We start from the raw sequence: 21,098 nt of genomic DNA on the forward strand, positions 1-21,098 counted from the left end.
ATGCATGGAACAATCGCCTTTGTGCTAACTCTGCTATGAGATAGTAAGAATCTATTTTCCAAAGCTCTCCCTCCAACCTTAAGGTACCAACACATGTTCCTTGTGTAAATCTGTGTAATCATTTACATATGTAGAACAAGGATGTGTGTTGAGAGGGGAATGAAGCATGGGGAAAGCAACTCACCATTTCCTCTCACTTAGACATGCGACATACTGTCAACATGTTCCCAGAATTCTCTCTCTTTGACAAACTTAAGAGCAGAGACGATATAAGTGAACCCCACACAAGGAACACAAACAACACACTTAATCTACTTCATAGATTTCATTTGCTTCCTGAAAGGCTCTCATCTGTTATATGCATGCACATCTTAACTTAAGTGAGCAGCCCTTCCACAGCAGCAGTGTTATGTGGCAAGCCCTTCAGCCAATACAAACCCCAGCCATAAAAAATTGATGCTATTGTAATGTAGCCCCTCTATCCATACACAAAACATCTGCAGTTATTTAAAATGACAGGTTTCTTCAAAACACAGGGGTATGGTTGTGCATTTGGAGCAAGAGTTTCCCTTAGGAATCACTGAAGTGTGATAGCTACTGCAGATAAAAGAATTCCTGCCCCAGTCCCTAGGAAACTTCTGTGCCACCCTTTGGGGATACAAATACTGTGGCATTTGCTCTGCCTCTGAATTTACTCACAATACTGTGCTCCTCTTATTTTATAGCGGCTCAATAGTGACATTAATAATTTTCCATGCAATTTAACTAATCCATTCAGACAGGGAAAGCTGTAAAGATCAGTACAGTGGTACCTCGGGTTAAGAACTTAATTCATGCTGGACGTCCGTTCTTAACCTGAAACTGTTCTTAACCTCAAGCACCACTTTAGCTAATGGGGCCTCCCGCTGCTGCCGCACCGCCGCTGCACGATTTCTGTTCTCATCCTGAAGCAAAGTTCTTAACCTGAGGTACTATTTCTGGGTTAGTGGAGTCTGTAACCTGAAGCGTCTGTAACCTGAAGCGTCTGTAACCCAAGGTACCACTGTACTGCCAATGAGTCTCTGCCACCCACCCCATGCTTTTTCTGCTGCTGCTGCTGTTCTATTGTTTACACACACACATACAGACACACACAAAAACAACCATGTGTAATACTTAAAGCTATGTAACAGGTAGCTGCTACATTTCTTTCAATTTTCTCCAGGAAATTGATACATATTTTGCCATAAGGACTAGGAGCAGAATGACTGCATTTATGCTTACTGCTTTCAGGAAGAGAAACTGCATTGCCATCCTCAACTAGGTTGAGATTTCTTAAAAACTATTGTTTCATAAGACAAGATGAGAAAGGTTGCCTGACAGTTCAAAGCAAGAGGAAAGGAAGTGATGAGAACATGTTTTTAATCACTTAGAAGCCTGAGATTCTGTTACGTGGGTTCTGGGGCCACCTAGGGGAATGCCAGGAAGGCATAAAACACTGTTTAATATGGTTGCATCAGCATTAACCAAGCATTCTCCTTCAAATCAATATCTGAAAAGGCGCAACATCCCCAATCCTTTTAAAGGTCATCTTTATTGATTTGGATTGTTAATTTATTAGGATTTTCAGACTACCCTGGCAAATTACCCAGAGAAGGTACAAAAATTATCTGAACAGACTACTCACAAGTTTTCTAGTGGAATGAATGGCCTGAAGAGAGCAACCATCTGGTGGGAATTTTTAGGGTCAAATGGGATATTTCACATCCTCAATCTCTAGGGATCATATGGGTGAAACTGTCTCATGTGCTCTTCCTACATCTTTGTCTCCACACTGACTTCGTATGAAACCTTATACCCAGGTAACTACATTTACTGACCCAGCTGTGTTTCCAAGACAAGCAGCCAGGAGCTGCTCTAGAATAGCCAGTTCTGATATGCAGTATATTTCTTTGCCCATCGCTTCAGCTTCAGTCAATGATGCCAAAGTTCTCTGGGTCCCTTGTCCAAGCTGTATATTTGAGCAGAATGTGTCCTTGTTCAGGATATTCCACAGTGCTGTTATAGGTTTCGGGGGCAGGGACCCCCTAATCCCTAAAAATTAATAAATGGTATGATACTGATTATTTGGGATATGAAGGGAGTACAACCTGCTGAGGAGTTCCTGGGCTATCCTATGCAAAATGACTTGGCCAAGCTAGGGCAATGAAGAAACAATACAGGGCCTCTGAGGGCCATTGGCTATGCAAAAGAACTGTCCTTCCCCCTCACCTTGAGGTGTGAACAGACACTGGGGATTTCGAAGGTTGCCAGGGTAACTAGGCATGATTTCACAGGAAGAGTTTAGGGCCTTTGGCAGGAGGCTTAGACTAGATGAAAAAGGCCAGAGCGATCTTGGCTGGCTGGCTGAAGGCAGAGTTGAAGAGATCCTTTGGGCTTGTGCTTCACTGCTGGATGTGTGGGGGAGCCCCACTTAAGGTGACCAGGTTGTAAGATCTGTACTCCCTCTGTACTTACATCTGTACTAAAGGTGTAAATATGTGTCAATTAAACCATATTTCTAAAAGTACGATGGTCTGTGCTGCGTCTTGATTCTCTCTGGAACACATAGCCTGGAACCCCCTGGAATCTTGCCATGTTTGGCAGAGATTGGGTGGGTGTGGTGTCTAACTTTTGTAACAGTTCTTTTCCAGGATTCTGTGCCGCTTCCAGCCTGCATGGCATGAGGGCTTTTCTTTATTCGTTTGTTTGCTTCAGAGTCTGGTGGATGTTCTCTTCTGCATTATTTTCTTGCTGGTAGAGGTAAAATACCTGTGAACCTACTTGGACTCTGAAACCATCATCTGATGCCCTTCTTCGTGTACCTCCTTCTTGAGAGGTCAAGAGGGTGGCAACATGAGCACAGGCCTTTTCTGCATGTCTCCTATTTGTGGCAGTTCGAAAGCACGCAGTGCAAGTAGATAAATAGGTACCGCTCCGGCGGGAAGGTAAACGGCGTTTCTGTGCGCTGCTCTGGTTTGCCAGAAGCGGCTTAGTCATGCTGGCCACATGACCCGGAAGCTGTACGCCGGCTCCCTCGGCCAATAAAGCGAGATGAGCGCCGCAACCCAGAGTCGGCCACGACTAGACCTAACGGTCAGGGGTCCCTTTACCTTTACCCCAGGGATGCTCACCCAGCATCTTCATTATTCACCTTTAGGTGCGAGGCAAAAACATTCCTCTGCAACTAGGCCTTTGGCTGATTAACATCCTGCATCCTTTTAAATGTTTTTGTGGGAGGGAGTTTTGTTTTGTTTTTGTTCTTGCCTTTATTATGTATTTTGTGTTTTTATCTAGTATTTTTATGCTGTGAACCACCATGAGATCATCAGATAAAGGATGGTATACAAATTAAACAAACAAACAAACAAACAACTAATGCTGTGCTGCCTCTAGCTAGACACCAAAAGGGGAAAGATTTCATTGCTTGCTTAGTAAGTATCTCCATCATAAAAGGAAGAAATAAATGCCAAGAGTTTGAGACAAACAAGGCCAGATCCATAAACAAGGCCTTCACATAGTCAGGATTGCTGCACTAAATTAAAAAAAGAACTATCCTACGCAGCACTGTGTTCTACCAGAATACAACCAGGAAGAACCAGGAAGAACACAAACAGCCAGCCCTCCCCTATTATTTGTCCCCAAAATCATGTATTCAGAGGTACACTGCCTGTGAACATGGAAGTTTTATGTTAATTATCAAAGCTAACATAGCAAGCTTCTTGCAGCTCTCTTCCCAGAAATCCCCATTCTTAAATCCCATTCGTTACAGCTACAGTATCTCATCTTCACTCTTTGTTCTCCTCCAATAGTGCCAGCATTGCCAAACACACAACCAGACCATTACTCTTTCCATCCCCCCTTCAGTTCCTTCAGTCTCTCTCAGTATCTTATTTTATTAGATTTATATACCGTATTTTTCGCTCTATAGGACGCACCCGACCATAGGACGCACCTTGTTTTAGAGGGGGAGAACAAGAAAAAAAAAATCTCCCCCTCTCTGCTCAGCACCCCTTCAGCGAAGCGGCAGAAGAAACGGAGCCCCTTCCATTTCTCCTGCCGCTTCACTGAAGGGGTGCTGTGCAGAGAGGGGGAGAAATTTTTTCTTGTGCATTCAAGGTGCATTCACCCGAAGCCTCCAGAGCGCAGCAGGAGTTCCTTGGAAGCCTCTCGCTCTCCAGGCTTCAGTGAATGCAACCCGAAGCCTCAGGAGCATGGTGGGAGTTCCCGCTGGGCTCCGGAGGCCTGGGGTTCCTTTTGACCTGCTCTTTGGGGCTGGCGGGGGAGGGGGAGTGCTGCTCTAAGACCGTCAGCCTCAAAGACCAGGTCAGGGAGCAGCGCAAAGGCTGTGTGCCGCCTTCCCACCGCCCCCCAAGCTTGTGGGGCTGGCAGTGGGGGGGAAGCGCTGCTTTGCCCCACCGCCAGTCTCAAAGATCCCTGAAGCCTTCGGAGCGCAGCCCAAAGGAAAAATATGAAGAACACAAGTTTTGACAAATGGACTATCAAAAACGCGTGAGGTAAACGGTGGAAGTCTTTTAAAAATATTTTAATTAAGATAGATAAGGATATGATGAAAATACATAACTGAACATAAATATAGATTGGAAATGGCTGTGTATAGTGAATACTTATCTACTTTTAAAATTCTCAGTCTTGATCTTATTCTTTATCTTCTTCTTTTCTTTATCTTCTTCTTGTTCTTTTCTTTTATATTTTACCTTTCATTTCTTGTCTTTCTTGTGAATATTGTTTTGTAGAGGTGCAAATAATTGTAAATATCAGAAGAGGTAAAATGTTTTCTAATTTTTTATTGGTTACATGTGTTTTCCTTTTTTAGTATATTTGTATTTTTTTCTAATTTGTACTCAATAAAATTAATAATAAATAAAGAAAGCTCATCACGTGTCCATCTCCTCGTCCCACTTGGCGGCGTCAGGCAACTTCACATTTTGTCACATAAAATCAAGGAACATGGAGGCCTGCAGTAACCGGCCCAGCCTCTGGAAGTGCCGTGTATGGTAGGAGAGACTCCACAGCTGCTTTGATCCCTTCGTATTGCAAGAGGCTCCTCATGCTTGAGGAAGGTTTCCACCACTGCCTGAGCCTCGAGGTAGTTCCGCCAGTTTGTGTTCCACATGATGGAAAACTTCAACACAGCCTCTGGAAGAAGGGGTTTGGGGAAGACACGTCAGGAAGGAGTGCAAGTTGCAGGCCGCGTGGCCACCTTGAACCAACACACCTCTCTTTCGAAGCGTGGCCAGGTCTGGGCACACACCTGACCTGCACCTTTCTTCAAGGCAGGGAAGCAGATCCAACACCCCTCCCCACCTAGTAGAAACAATTAATGATGGGAGGGGTGACTGGGTTTATTCCAGACTACATGGCTTGCAGGAATGGGTTTTATAATATTTATAAAAGTACAACAATATGCATTATCTTTGCTCTAGTATTACAGAGCTGATGGAGCTAATTTGAGGCTGTGTACACACCATACATTAAAAGTATTATCGCTTCTCCCCTGTAAGAATCCTGGGAACTGTTGTAGCACCCTTTACAAACTGCAATTCCCAGGATTCTTTGGGAGAAATGTGCTTTTAATGCCTGTTTTTCCTGCAGCAGACATGCTCAGCTACCCCTCTGGAAGCTCAATCCCACAGAAAGCTGGGACGGCCACCAACTTGGATCCTTTTATGCAGGAAAGGCTATCAATGGCCACTAGGCACGATGGCTATGCTCTACCTCCACAGTCAGTGGCAGTAACGTTTGTGAATAGTAGTTGCTGGAAGATGCAGGAAGGGAATACAGAATGCTCTTGTTTCCACAGGCCTCTGGTTGGCCACTGTGAGAACAGGGTGCTGGACTAGACAGGCCAATGTGGCCTCATCCAGCAGGCACTTCTGATGTTCTTACGTGGTTCAAGGGTAGAGATTGTGAGAAGGCATCTTCCAAAGCAATCCCACCCCGCAAATAGCTTTGGAGCCTTCTTGCCTCTAGCCTAGCCCTCACCCCTTTTCCTGTTCCCGCTGGAGTCGTCTTTTGCTTGCCATGCCTGCGGGCTCTCTTCCAGCCAACGGTGCCAATGACAGATCTTAAAAACTTGGGGTCGGTGAGATTTGGCAATCGCAGCACCTTGCGCCTGCTGGACCTCCTGAGCGGAGCGGGTTGTGTCTTGCTCCTCGTGAAGTAGGGTGAAATGTGAGGAGTGTTGCAAGCCGGTGCAGAGGCAGAAGGTCTGGCCGAGATGGTAGAGCACGGCTTCTCTGTCAGGGGCTTCTTCCTAACCCAGTGGAACACCAGTATCATACGCCTCTTAGATGGGTTGGACATGCTGAAGAAGGTGCTGGAGGCCCAAAGACCAGGGTAACTTCAAAGCGGAGGATGCAGCAGGCAGTTCCCTATCAATGGTGCCAAATCCAAGCAAATGTTAGCTCCAGTCCTGTTAAATCGATCCAGCAATTATGAATGTTAAAGAAGGGATTAATTCCTCAGGCAGTATGAAAAGACTTTCTGTGGCTTTTGAGTAGATGGGAGCCCCCAACTACTGCCACTGTTGACAGCCTGTTGCCCCTTCACTCTGCTTGAATGGGTTATGTCACAATGGTTCCTTCATCAGGTGTTTGTGAGCATGAAAATGCTGTTGGGAGTTTCAGCAATGAAGGCTCAGGCATAACATACTGTTTGAAAGTCTGAACATTTCCTCTTTTTTTATTTAACATAATTTATATACTACTTTTAAAATTTATATACAAATTATTAGGAGAGTAAGTTAAAAATATACTGTGGTTTATTCACTTAATAGGCTAGTTTACACACTTTATTCCTTCTTATGCTTCTATCCCACCTTTCCTCCACAGAGCATACACACTTCAGCCTCCACCTTCTCCATTTTATCCTGACAGCAATATTGTGAGCTAGGGCCATAGCTCAGTGGTAGAACAACTGCTTAGCATGCAGAAGGCATCAGGCTCAGTCCCCAGCATCTCCTGGTGGGACTGGGAGCGCTCCCTCTGCGCTTCGGAGGCTTCACGTTGCTATCGCTGAAGCCAAGGAGCCTGTATTCGCTCCATAGGACGCACACACATTTCCCCTTAATTTTTGGAGGGGGAAAAGTGTGTCCTATAGAGCGAAAAATACGGTACTACCCTTCATCACAAGATCTCAAGGCACTTCACAAGATAAAAATATAAAGTAAAAGCATAAATAAATAGTTAAAACAAAAACAACACAATAATGACACACGCACTGCAAAAACATTTAAAAGGCTGTAGAATGTTAATCAGCCAATGCCAGGTTGAAGAGGCACCTCAAGATATATAATGAAGACACCAGACAAATCTCCCTTACACCAGAATGAAACAGATTAAAAAACTCAAAGCTATCCAAATTCAAAGTTCATGTTCTTGGATTATGGACTCTAGAATATTCTTTAAGGACTTCCTGACTTTCCACAGAGGACTGTAGGGCAATGAATAGGCAGGTTTAGTCCTAACAACTAGGGCAGGGGTCGGCAACCCCGGCTCCGGAGCTGCATGCGGCTCTTTTACACCTTTGCCGCAGCTCCGCAGATCCTCGGGGACCCTGAGCAGAAAAGCAGAAGCGCCAGAAAGAGGGGGATGGAGCTGGGCAGCCGAGCCGGGCAAAGCAAGGCGGCGGCGGCAGCGGAGCTCGAGAGGCGGCAGCTGCTGGGATGGAGGAGGAGGCGGCGGCGGCTGGAGAAGGGCTGCTGCTGCTGCTGCTTCTGCCGCCGGAGGGAAGTTCTGCCAGGCGGCTTCATGGCTCATAGCTTCCCCCGGGGTAGGACGGGCAGCGGCGGCGAGGGGAAGCGCTCTCCCAGGCCACGCTCTCCTCAGCCCCGCGCGCGAGGCACCTGAGGCGAGGGAGAGAGAGCGCGTGCGCTCAAGGGAAATGGCGGGGCGGGGTTTTTGTGTGTGTGTGTGTGTGTGTGTGAGGGGTGGCGGTCGTGCTTCGGGATCCTTTTCCGTGCCTTGCTTCTGACTGGCCGCCGAGTTGAGGGAGAGCACCTGAGGTGAACCACAAAATGGGCCCGCCCTCCCTGTCGGGGAGGAAGGGGTGAATAACATCAGTGACGAGGAGGGGGTCCAGAGGTAGCCAGCAGGTGCTGTGATGCAGCATCTCGGCCTCAGAGAGAGGCGGGGGAGCACAAGAGCAATTGCAGAGGGAGGGGGGGCTGTTAGGCACCAAAATCCTGCATGCGGGATTTCCCCCGTTCTCTCGTGCCTATGCAATTCCTGCCCTTCTCCCTTCCCCCTCGAGATTTGCTGAAGACAAGCAAATGAAAAAGAAAGGAAAAAGTATTAGCTGACATGTCCCCGGATCACATGGAAAGCACCACAGATTCCTTTGCTTACCAGCTCTTTTTATTTTAAGTTGGCTTCAAACCTGTAATTGTGTAGGTGTATACATATACACACATAAATATTCATATCTCTTCCCTCTCACCTTCCTTTCACCCAGTTTCTCTGGCACTGGTTTATAAATGCTGCTATGTAGAAATGATGAGAAAGTTGCACCAACAGAAGGAATGGATATGTTCTGTTAGTAAAAAGAGAGGGAGTTGAACTGCAGGGAGGGACAGACACTTTTCTATGTATTAATTTGTTTAATGCCCTCTACGCACATGGTGCTTTGCAAAAAATGGATATGAGAGGTACCATACCCCTCTTTGCTATCTGAAATAGACTCAGGGAAAAGAGAGAGAATGGGGGAAGGGGAAGAATGTGTGGTTATTTACATTTGGCTTGTTTTGCGGCTCCCAGTTTTTTTTTCTTCGGAAACGGGTCCAAGTGGCTCTTTTTGTCTTAAAGGTTGCAGACCCCTGAACTAGGGAAACAGACCTGAAGGATTCAGTGTATTCAGAAGCCAACATGAACTGCCTGTAGTTTTTTCAGCATGCACTGAGGTGAAATTTGTAGAATTAATCTCTGGCTATCTCTGGACTGTTATCCTCCCTAATTATCCATTGCCTTTGTGGAGCTAGTTTCCAATTAGAAATGAAACGTTCTCTCTTCATCAACTACAAATTCTGGAGTCTGAATCAGAATATGTTGATTCAAGACACTGAGGGATAACATGAGACTCTTAATCTCAGGATAGTGGGTTCAAGCCTCACATTGGAGAAAAGATTCCTGCATTGCAGGGGTGTTGGACTAGATGACTCTCATGGTCACTTCCAACTCTACAGTTCTATGATTCCATGAAGTACTGAAGCCAACGGTGGGGAACATCAAATTGCAACGGGCTTCACTTGAAAAAAGAAAAGTACAATTTACAGGGAGCATGGAAATACTAACTCTCAGTTAGTACCCTTGCCTTGCAAGGGTAAAATAATTTAAATGGCAGAATGAACATTCCATTCACAGCAGTATCTAAAAGTCTTTTTTTAAAAAAGCAGTAATGAGAAGACATGATCAGTACTTTTGAGGTCACCATCTTTGACTGTGGATACAGAGGACTTAATCTTTATCCTACCTATCTATAATGGTATGGGGTTGCTCGTGTGTAAGTTGCCGCCTCTCCTGGATATGTTGCCTTGTTAAACCTTTCTGTCTGGACAGCCCTTCAATTCGTGGCTGCCTCAGTCGCTAGCAGAATCCGTCAGTGGGCGTTTCTTAAACCTTTTCCAACATAAAAGTTGTTTGACACCCAGTCTCCTCCTACTTTCTCTTTTTTTAAAAAAAATATATTTATTGGAGTTTACAATAAGAATAAATGTAACAGGCAGTATAACAAATATCTTAACATACTTTCACTTTTTTTTTTTGGACTTCCTCACATCTCCCGCTCCCACTTTCATCGTTATAACTTTTTACCAGCAATTTATTATCTTATTTACATTCTTGTATCCCATCTATATATTTATAATCTTATAATTCTCAAAAAGAGTTATATTTTCTCAATCTCACTTATTATCTTAAGTCATCTAAGTTAGTGGTGCTCAATTATTTATGATCTAGCATCCTGCTTAGCATTCACTCAAATTGCAATGTTTTTGTAAATAATTCTTAAATTTCTTCCAATCCTCCTCCATCTTCTCTTCTCCCAGGTCACGAATTCTGCCGGTCATCTCAGCCAGTTCCATGTAGTCTATCAGTTGCATCTGCCATTCTTCCAGTGTGGGTAGATCTTGAGCTTTCCAGTGCTTTGCAAGTAGTATCCTTGCTGCTGTTGTTGCATACATAAAAAATGTCCGGTCCTTCTTTACCACCCCTTGGCCGACAATACCCAAAAGAAAGGCCTCTGGTTTCTTTGTGAAGGTATACTTAAATACCTTTTTCAGTTCATTATAAATCATTTCCCAGAACGCCTTCACTTTAGGGCAGGTCCACCAGAGGTGGAAGAATGTTCCTTCACTCTCTTTACATTTCCAACACTTATTATCAGACAGGTGGTAAATTTTTGCAAGTTTGACTGGGGTCATATACCATCTATATATCATTTTCATTACATTTTCTTTCAAAGCATTGCATGCAGTAAAGTTCAACCCAGTACTCCACAACCTTTCCCAATCCTCAAACATGATATTATACCCGATGTCCTGTGCCCACCTTATCATAGCCGATTTAACCATTTCATCTTGTGTATTCCATTTTAACAGCAAGTTATACATCCTTGAAAGTACCTTAGTCTTTGGTTCTAACAATTCTGTTTCTAGTTTCGATTTCTCCACCTGGAACCCTAGTTTCTTGTCATTTTTAAAAACTTCTTTAATCTGAGCGTAATGTAACCAGTCTCGCACTTTATCCTTCATTTTCTCCAAACTCTGCAATTTCCAATTGTCTCCATCTTTTTCTAATATTTCCCAATATTTTGGCCATTTAGCCTCCATATTGGGTCTTTTTCGGGCCTTAGCTTCCAAAGGTGAAAGCCACCTTGGAGTTTTATTTTCCAGCAAGTCTTTATATTTTGTCCAGACATTAAACAGTGATTTTCTGACAATATGGTTCTTAAAGGCGTTATTTGCTTTAACCTTGTCGTACCATAAGTATGCATGCCATCCAAAAGCATTGTTAAACCCTTCCAAATCCAACACGTCAGTGTCTTCAAGAAGTAGCCAGTCTTTTAGCCAGCAGAACGCTGCGGCCTCATAGTACAACTTTAAATCTGGCAGGGCAAAGCCCCCTCTTTCTTTCGTATCGGTTAATATCTTAAACTTAATTCTGGGCTTTTTGCCCTGCCAGACAAATTTAGAAATATCTCTCTGCCACTTCTGAAAGCACTCCGTTCTGTCCAAAACCTGAAGTGTTTGGAACAAAAACAACATCTTTGGCAATACATTCATCTTGATAGCAGCAATTCGGCCTAACAAAGAAAGTTTCAGTCTCCTCCTACTTTCTCTGCGTGGAAGTCTTCTGCGCAGGGAGGGCGTGGGTAGCGGAGGACCGGTGCTCTTCCCGCTGGTGTCCGGTGAAGAGTCTGGGAGCCCTCTCTCCGATTCCCCCATCTGCCCCTCCTTATTCCTGGTGTTGCACTGAATTGCTTCCCCATCTGCTGAGCTGCCTCTCTCCCTGCTGGGCCCTTCTCCAGCATCATTAGAGAGCCTCCCCTCCACCTCTAGCTCCGATGTCAGTTCCCTGACATCCACCTCCCCCCCAGGACCCCCTCCACCCCCGGCCCAACCTGTTGATCCAACTTCGTCCCTTTCTTTGGCCGACGATGCGGGGAACCCCCGGAAGGAGCTGTCGTCATCCTCAGAGGATTCGAAGCCCGCTTCCCACCCATTCTGATCCCTTCCCGCGGGGTGGGCCTCCCAGTCTGATTCTTCTTCCTCCGAAACCTCTCCTCCCTCTTCCTCGGAGGCAGGAAAACCCACAAAATCCTCTTCATCGTCTGTGGTTCCAAATTGCTCCTCCCAGAATCTCGCCAGTGGTTTGGGTTTGCCCGGGAACAGGCGGTGGCATTCCTCCACCAGATACCCGTCATCAATTGCCTCTGCGGGAACCCACGTGTTTTCCGACCCGGGTTCTCCCTCCCAAGCTACCAAGTACTCCACCTGGCGTCCTCGCCACCTTGAATCAAGTATTTCCGTGGCCAAGTGGTGGTGCTCCCTCTCTTCTACCTGCGGGTGTGTGGTGACTTCTCCCTCTCGCCCCGGGAATTCCCGCCCCTCCCTGTACGGTGAGAGTAGGGACCTATGGAACACCGGGTGTATTTTCATGCTGTCAGGCAACTTGAGCTTGAATGCCACAGGGTTCACCTGCTGTGTTACTTCAAACGGTCCCAGCCGCCTGGGCTGCAACTTCTTGCACCCCCCTTAAAGGGTAACCCTTGGGTTGACAACCACACTCTGTCCCCCACCCGTATGGTTTCCCCTTCCCTACGGTGCTTGTCTGCCTGCCTCTTGTAAATTTCCTTGGCCCGCTCCAAGTTCATCTTAAGTTGCTGGTGCAGGGCCTCCATTTCTTCCACAAACTGCTCTGCCGCAGGCACGCTCCAACTTTCCTCCCCACTCCCCGGGAAGGCCCTGGGGTGACACCCATAATTGGCCATGAACGGGCTCATTCCCGTGGACACATGTTCAGCGTTATTGTACGCAAATTCAGCCAGCGCTAGTTTCTCCACCCAATCGTTCTGCCTCTCCCTGACATAACAGCATAGGTATTGCTGGAGTATACTGTTCGCTCTTTCTGCTTGCCTGTTGGTTTCCGGGTGTCTCACCGTCGAGAAGCCCACTTCGACCTGTAGCAATCTCATGAGCTTCCTCCAGAACCGGGAAGTAAATTGTTTCCCGCGGTCGGAGATAACCCTCGAGGGAGCCCCATGCAACCTGAAGATGTGATCTACAAACAACCTGGCTGTTTCCTCTGCCGTAGCCGCATGTGAGCAGGCTATAAAATGGCACATTTTTGTCAGTAAGTCGACCACTACCATGACTGCTGTCTTTCCCCGGGACTTGGGCAGATCGGTCATAAAATCAATGGACACCACCTCCCAGGGTTATCCCGGCGTGGGTAAGGGTTCCAGTAATCCTGCGAGGGCAGCCCGCTCCCCCTTTGCCCTTTGGCAGCGGTCGCAACCCCGTACATATTCCCGTACATCCTCCCTCACCCTGGGCCACCAGAACTGCCTGGTGACAAGCATCATGGTTTTGTGCTGTCCAAAGTGTCCAGCTGTGGGGTTGTCGTGGAGTTGTTTGAGTACCTTCCCCCGTAGGGTCTCCCCCGGTACATACAGCGCCCCCTTATAGTACAGCACCCCTTCCTTCTCCTCAAACCCTCCCTGGGTTTCTCTTCCATCTCGGATTTCCCGGATTTTAGTTTGTGCGAACACGTCGTTTCTAGTGAGTCCGGCCAGTTCTCGTTTCCCCACCAAGATTCCCCCACACACCCACCGGACCTCGGGGATCACGTGTCGTATCTCCGGCGGCCCCTCTTCTTCCCAGTACTCTGGCTTCCTGGAGAGCGCATCTGCTCTCACGTTTTCCTCCACAGGTACGTATCGGATTTCGAAGGAAAACTTGGAGAACTCCGGTGCCCATCGAATCTGTCTCTGGTTGAGTACTCGTGCGGTCCTCCAGTATTCCAAGTTCTTGTGATCTGTACAAACCTGGATCTTGTGCTGTGCCCCTATTAGAAGATGGCGCCATCGACAAAACACCGCACAGATCGCAAGCATTCGCGGTCATACACAGTATAGTTTTGCTCCGACTTGTTCAGCTTTCTCAAGAAAAAGGCACACGGTTTCCATTCCTGCTTGCTCCTCCCTGGGTGCAAAAGAACCGCCCCAATGGCTCTGTCGGACGTGTCGGTCTCTAGCCTCATGGGTTTCTCCAGATCCACGTGAAGGAGCTGCTCTTCCGATGCGAACGCCTTATTCAGTTTTTCAAAGGATTGCTGGGCCTCCTCTGTCCAGACGAACTTCCTTTTGCTACTGAGACAATCTGTGATGGGTGCTGTCAAGTGGGCGAAGTTCTTGATGAACTTCCTGTAGAAGTTGCTGAACCCTAGGAACCTCTGCACATCCTTCCGGGTTTTGGGAGCCTTCCACTCCAGCACTGCCTGCACCTTGCTTGGGTCCATCGCTAAGCCTTTGTCTGACAACTTGTACCCCAGAAACTCGACTTCTCTGGCGTGAAACTGACATTTTTCCAGTTTGACCCACAACTGGTGCTTCTGCAGTCGTTTTAGCACTTCCCTGACGTCTCTGACATGTTGCTCCTCATTGACCGAATAGATTAAGACGTCGTCCAAGAAGGCTACGCAGTTCTTGTACAGCAGGGACCCCAACACGTGGTGCATGAAAGCTTGAAAACAGGCGGAGCCCGACTGTAATCCAAAAGGCATAACTAGGTACTCAAAGGCCCCCAGGGGTGTGAACATTGTGGTCTTCCATTCGTCCCCCTCCCTCATCCTAATCAAGTTGTATGCTCCCCTGAGATCAAGCTTGGTAAAAATTTTCCCCTGCCTCACCCGTGTTAAAATGTCGTCAATCCTGGGCATTGGGAAGGTCACTGGTTCCGATACCAAATTGACGGCCCTATAGTCCACAACGAGCCTGGGTTGATTAGTGTCCTTTTTGTCCACAAAGAACACCGGACTGCCCCCTACAGCTTTTGATTCTCTTATGAAGCCTCTTTTCAGGTTCTTGTCAATAAACTCCCGCAACTCCTTCATCTCCCTGTCTGACATGGCATACAGTTTACCCACCGGCAGCTGCGCCCCTGGGAGCAAGTTGATTTGGCAGTCAAAGGGCCTATGGGGGGGTAGTCTATCCGCCTCCTTCTCGCTGAAGACCTCCTGCAGGTCAGCATATAGTGGTGGCACCTCCCCTTTCCGCTCCACAGCTATCCCAGCCACCCTGGCCACGGTCATTCTTGGGGTTTCCCCCCCTAGACAGTGTTCCAAACAGTAAGCGGACCCAAAGGTGACCGTCCTCTGATGCCACGCCACCACTGGATCATGTTGTGCTAGCCAGCTCATCCCTAATATTATTGGGGGCCCTGCCAGTGAGGCTACGTGAAAGGCGATGGTCTCCAAGTGCCTGGAAACCCTCATTCTCATTGGTGGGGTCTGGTGTGTCACTTCCCCTCCCAGTAGCTCTCTGCCATCAATGGTGGTTACTTGCAAGGGGAAATCTAAGGGCAGCAGGTGGAGCTGGTGCTCTAGTGCAAAGTCCTTGCTGAAGAAATTGCAGGAACTGCCTGAATCCAACAGCCCTTTCACCTTGACTGGGTGCCCATTCGGGAGTTCTAGCACCACTTCTATGGCTATAGCCGCCCTGGGGGGGTCTGGTTGGGGCACTCCTATTGGTTGCTGGCCTGGCTGCTGTGCCCTCTGAGTGGCAGCCAAGCGTTGTCGTTTCCCGGCTCCTTTGCTTTTTCCACCTCCTCCTCACCCCCTGCAGCTCCCACCATTCCTTGCCAGGCCTTTCTTTGAGGGCAGACCCTGGCAAAATGTCCTGGCCGCTGGCAGAGGAAACACTTCTTATTAGTTTTCCAATCCTTTCCCTCCTTCTTGCGACCGTCGCTGGAATTTGAAACCTCCCGCGCGCGCACCCCATCTATTTCCATTGGCTCCGCCGGCGGGGAAGGCTGCCTTGGTATTTCAGGAATGCGGTAGTCATGGTAACGTTGCTCTCTCCCTTCCCGCTTCTCCTGAGCCCGCGCTTCCTGCCTTACACCAATCGCAAGCACAGCCTTGGTCAGCTGATCCATCGACTGCGGGCGGGGTGTGCGGGAAAGCTCGTCCTTCACCGTTGGGGACAACCCTTCCTCGAACAACATTTGAATGGGTTCAGAGTCCAGTTCCCACCCGAGCCGGTGAACTAACATGGCATGACTGGTGCCCCTGTTTACAGTTCATCAGTTCCCGCCGAGTCACACTTTGCTGCACATCACTGGAGTACATTGCGTCCATCCCCTGAAAAAATTCCCTCAGGTCCTTCAAGGCGGCATTCTGCGTTGCCATTAGGGGCCTGATCCATTCCCTGGCCCCATCCTGCAGATGCCCAACAATATAAGCCACCCGCTCCCCGTCGTCTGAAAATCATTCTGCTGCAGTTCCAAAGCGTACTCTATTTCCGTCCGGAACGCACTATAGTCCTAAGGCTTCCCTCCAAATTTGTGTACCAGTCCCGGTACCTTCCTTGCTACGGGGGTGGGTCTGACCTGTGCATCTTGAGCCCGCCTTTCGTCCAGCCGCGCCGTTAGAAGAGCCACATGCTGCTCCAAATCTCGGTTCCTCTCCACCAGATTTTGCACTCCTGCTGCTCCCTCCGTGGCGCCAGCTTCTCCGGTTTTGCTCATGATGCTGCCTGCCGCTGTGCACAAGCAACGTCAGGGACTGACGGATTGCTATAATGGTATGGGGTTGCTCGTGCATAAGTTGCCGCCTCTCCTGGCTATGTTGCCTTGTTAAACCTTTCTGTCTGGACAGCCCTTCAATTCGTGGCTGCCTCAGTCGCTAGCAGAATCCGTCAGTGGGCGTTTCTTAGACCTTTTCCAACATAAAGGTTGTTTGACACCCAGTCTCCTCCTACTTTCTCTGCGCGGAAGTCTTCTGCGCAGGGAGGGCGTGGGTAGCGGAGGACCAGTGCTCTCCCCGCTGGTGTCCGGTGAAGAGTCTGGGAGCCCTCTCTCTGATTCCCCCATCTGCCCCTCCTTATTCCTGGTGTTGCACTGAATTGCTTCCCCATCTGCTGAGCTGCCTCTCTCCCTGCTGGGCCCTTCTCCAGCATCATTAGAGAGCCTCCCCTCCACCTCTAGCTCCGATGTCAGTTCCCTGACACTATCTTTAAAAATATTTTCTGTTAGCAGCTACAGAGGACATTCTCAGTTGCTTCTGGAAGAGGACATAATAATGAGTAGAGGAAGGAGAACTCATGGTAATGAGTTCTTTTTCCTGCGCAGATTACCTCAGCATGAAGCCAAGGATAAAAGAAAAAGTGGTGCTGAAGGCTACAGTTATTTCTCAATCAGCGAATTTGCAAAATCTTATGACTTTCCCGCATCTTATTTCTCAATCAGCAAATGTGCAAAATCTGATGACTTTCCCGCATCTTTCCAAAAGCCGAAGGACAATTATGAATATCTGAGATATATATCTTTAAAAGCAACCTGCAGTGTTACCCCAAAGAAGCCCTTTCTTTCAGCAGTTTGAACCCCAATGCTACAAATGGGCATCATGGTACCCTCAAATGTTGTGGCTCAGGTTTATGAGAATTGTAGTCCACAGCACCTGGGGGCACCACTTTGCCTACCTCTGTTGTCCTGTACTGTTGAAATAATAAAAAAATCCAAATTAATTTAATTTTTTAAAGACAAATAGCTTTTCCTGCTCTCACCTGAATTCCCCGCTGCATCTCTAATAGTGTGAGCCAGGGCTTTTGCCAACTTAGGCAAGGCAAGAGAGACAGAATTCTTCTTTCCTTTAGTTAAATTAAATACTACTGGCTTCAAAGAAACCTTTGGAAGATGTGAACACACAAAAAAGTCTGTCACTCGCTCACTCCATTTCCCTTTACCTAATACAGCTGTTTTACCCAGGAACTTTTACTGAGACACAACATTCCTAACTGCATCCCTACTCTTAAAACTCTCTGCCTTATACTACTGATGAACAATCTCAAAATTACACTATGAATTAAGGTTACAAATAAGCAGTGATTGTTAAAGGATTATTTTGTTGCCTTCTGTAAATGAAAATGCATTTTCCAGCTTCAGATACAACAACGTACCAAGACTACTTATAAAATCAGACTTATGCAATAGTATAGTTCTGAATAACTTGACGGTTTTGATTTTTGATATCTTGGCGTATCTTCCTGGATATTTAATCAGGAAAAAAATCAAGTACTGAGTAGATTCAACAAAAACATATCTTCCATTCCTGTATTGCAGGGGGTTAGACTAGATGACCTTTGGGTTCATTCCAATTCTACAATTCTATGGTTCTATGATCCTATTCATATCAGAGTTGAGACTTGATAAATATTAAATAGGCATTGTCATAGCAAATTATGTAAGCAAAAACTCAATTTCTTCCTTTTTAACACATCATATGTAGATAGAATCAGGTAACATTTAAGATACGCAGATACTGACTATATCACAAATCTATGTACATTCAAATCCACAAAATAAACAGATAGTTTCTGTAACTACTAGAACTTCATATTGACTTGTCGTACATGGCTATTGTAAAGATTGCTGTGGACCCTGAAGAAGAACAGATTTAACATTTAAGCCCTGGCATAATGCAGAGGGACTTACTTTCAATCAGGGCTGACAAGGTGAGGCAACTGCCTCAGGCCGCAGGATCCACAGGGGCCTTTGATGAATGTACTGCCCACTGCTGCTGCCGTGGTGGCAGCAACAGCTGTTTCGCACTCCTTGGAGGCTGGATCTGGTCCCCCATGCCACATCTACAGTGGTCTCTTGGTGACTAGGAGGCACTGCTGGTCTCCTCCACCCTTGCCCCCAATGTAGATCTTTGTCCCCCCCCCCCGCCTTGCCCCCAATGTAGATCTTCACTTACCCCTTCTTGCCTGGCAGCAGGAAGACGCCATTTTGTGGTTTCCCTCAGGTGACAAAATCTCTTGGGCCAGTCCTGCTTTGGACACATGGTACACAACAGTTTGGTCAATTGCAATAACAAAAGAATTAACTAATCAAATGAAAGTTACTCAAGGCAAGTCAGCTCACTTTTCCTTTTACAGTATGGTTACCAGATTTTTTTCAATGAATCCAGGGACACTTTGGGGGGGGGGGGAGCTGAGTAGCAACAGGGAGTCAGTAGTGGGGATAGCGAGGCAAAAGCACACATGCATATTGTATAAAGGTGCAAAGCCCTTCTTTCGCACCCTGTGAAACATAAATGCAGTTTTTTAAAAACTGGGCAACAGAGTGCTGCCTGCCCGTGACACCCGAGCCTTTCCTGATCTCCTGCCCCCTTCCTCCTTTGTTTTGACTGATCAGGGGAGGCTCAGGAGTCACGGGCGGGCAGCGCGCTGCTGCCCAGTTTTTTAAAGAAACTCTGCACATTTATGTTTCACAGGGTGCAAAAAAAGGGCTTTGCACCATGCCTGGCAGAGAAACCATGCGCCTTTCACCCCTCCTGGGCAACACCCGCCCGCCCGCCTGTGACTCCGAAGCTTCCCCCAATCTGTCAAAACAAAGGGGGAAGGGGGCAAGAGATCTGTACCACCGGACGTCCCTAGTTCCCCTTCAGCAGTGGCAGAGGCAGCAAGCAGCTCCTGAAGCCAGCCAGAGCCAACTGCGCTACCAGGCTGGCTCCGGCTGCTGAGGCTGCCACTGCCACTGCCACGTTTCCCGGGGACAGATTTGCAAATCTGGGGACATTCCAGGGATGGAATTTGTCCAGGTACAGATTTGCAAATCCCGGGACTGTCCCTGGAAACCAGGAACGTCTGGTAACCCTATTTTACAGCACTTGGTAACCGTTTCTAGACTAGGTGAAAACAGAAGACCACAAAAGATCACCACCACACTCTCATTTAAGCTTGTAGAATGGTTTCTTGAATTAAGCCAATACAGATATATGGAACATTCAGAACTTTTATTCTTGTAGCATGTTGTGTCGACTAATATGTTGTAATGTTCTTTGTTGGTTGTATAATTCTGTTGACCTAAAAATGAATAAAAACATGTATATAAAAAACAAAAGTCCTGGCTGGATCAAGCCCTTGGCCCATCTAGTCCAGCATTCGGTTCACAGTGGCTGCCAAGGTGCCTATAGGAAACCCACAAGCAGAACCTGAATGCAATAGTCAGCGCTTTTCCTGCTTGTGATTACTAGCCATTGGTATTCAGAGGCATATTGTCTCCATCAGTGGAGGCAGCCATTGTGGCTAGTAGCCTTATCCTCCATGAATTTTTCTAATCCCCTTGTCAAATCCATCACTACATCTTGTGGTAGTGAATTTCAAAGTTAATTTTCAATGTGTTGTGGAAAGTACTTTGCTTTGTCTGCCCTCTTATCTGATTACTAGAAATATGTATCTACAAACACACACGATTACCATATTCCCCATTGGCCAAACCTCCATACAGTGGTGCCTCGCAAGACGAAATTAATCCGTTCCGCGAGAGTCTTCGTCTAGCGGTTTTTTTCGTCTTGCGAAGCAACCCTATTAGCGGCTTAACGGATTAGCGCTATTAGCGGTTTAGCGGCTATTAAAGGCTTATCGGCTTATCGGATTAGCTGCTAAAAGGCTATTAAAGGCTTAGCGGCTTAGATAAAGGGGGGGAAAGCGGGGAAAAAATCTCAAGACTCGCAAGACATTTTCGTCTTGCGAAGCAAGCCCATAGGGAAATTCGTCCTGCGAAGCAACTCAAAAACGGAAAACCCTTTCGTCTAGCGAGTTTTCCGTCTTGTGAGGCATTCGTCTTGCGGGGCACCACTGTATTTCTCATGCTGGTTGGGTGTTGCCATTTAACACTCTTACACAGCTCCTCAGTTTATCCAAGTGAAGGGTGTTACTTCATCCTGGCCATCAAATGATCAGTCTGATGATCATGGACTTACATTGGGGTGCTGGGCTTGGTGGAGAGGTTTGATCTGCCCAACCTGGTGCAATGTATTTGCCACCAAGATCTGTGGGGTCTTATCTTATGGGGTGCAGGAAAAAAAATCCTGGGAGTGCTGCATTAGACCTGTGCCAGGGGTTATTCATTCCTACATTATATAAATAATAATAATAATAATAATAATAATAAACAACTTTATCACTAATCGTTATGAGAGAGAACTCTACAACTAGGTCACATTTCAGCAACTTGCACTATGTCTAGATGAGATATATGACAGTGAAATAAACCCACACACTGTTTAAAATCCGTATCCCTCCGGAAGGGGGTTGCCATGCTGTGGATGCACGACCTGACTCTGTCGCGGCGCGACGGCCGTCTGAAGAGATAACTACACGGCAGGGAATGAAGACGACAAAATCTCTCAACCTGGCCTACCTCGCAGGGCAGTTGTGCGGACAGACGTAGAGGGGGAATACGCCTTCGCACGCCGCCTTGGCCGATTAAAGCGAAGCGAAGCTGCTAAATAGAACTCTTCCCTGCAGGCGCTGCTCGCTATTTCCTCTGAGGCGAAGCG

General features: G+C 47.1%; 1 protein-coding gene and 1 long non-coding RNA gene across 9 annotated transcripts in view; both read right to left on the reverse strand.

Annotated features, from left to right (window-relative positions):
- The window catches only part of LOC308468751 (uncharacterized protein), a 146,908-nt gene that overhangs the window by 121,213 nt on the left and 4,597 nt on the right, over nt 1-21,098 (reverse strand). For 3 of the 8 annotated variants that reach the window (XM_080991180.1, XM_080991179.1, XM_080991173.1), the window contains exons 1-2: nt 20,960-21,091; nt 18,510-18,581 (exon numbers count right to left, since the gene is read on the reverse strand). In XM_080991180.1, coding sequence (XP_080847306.1) covers nt 18,510-18,540 — 31 coding nt within the window. In that variant the 5' untranslated portion in view covers nt 18,541-18,581; nt 20,960-21,091. Of the gene's footprint in view, nt 1-18,509; nt 18,585-20,959; nt 21,092-21,098 lie in introns of those variants that run through there. The other 5 variants (XM_080991178.1, XM_080991176.1, XM_080991174.1 and 2 more) reach the window with 3 other exon arrangements.
- LOC308468763 lies at nt 5,487-16,989 on the reverse strand. Its single transcript, XR_013981857.1, has 3 exons — nt 16,760-16,989; nt 8,853-9,507; nt 5,487-7,503 (listed from the first exon to the last, which is right to left on the reverse strand). It is a non-coding gene; the product is annotated as an uncharacterized lncRNA (long non-coding RNA).

This window comes from Podarcis pityusensis, assembly GCF_964106645.2.
Source record: "Podarcis pityusensis genome assembly, chromosome: Z".
NCBI classification, from domain to species: domain Eukaryota; kingdom Metazoa; phylum Chordata; class Lepidosauria; order Squamata; family Lacertidae; genus Podarcis; species Podarcis pityusensis.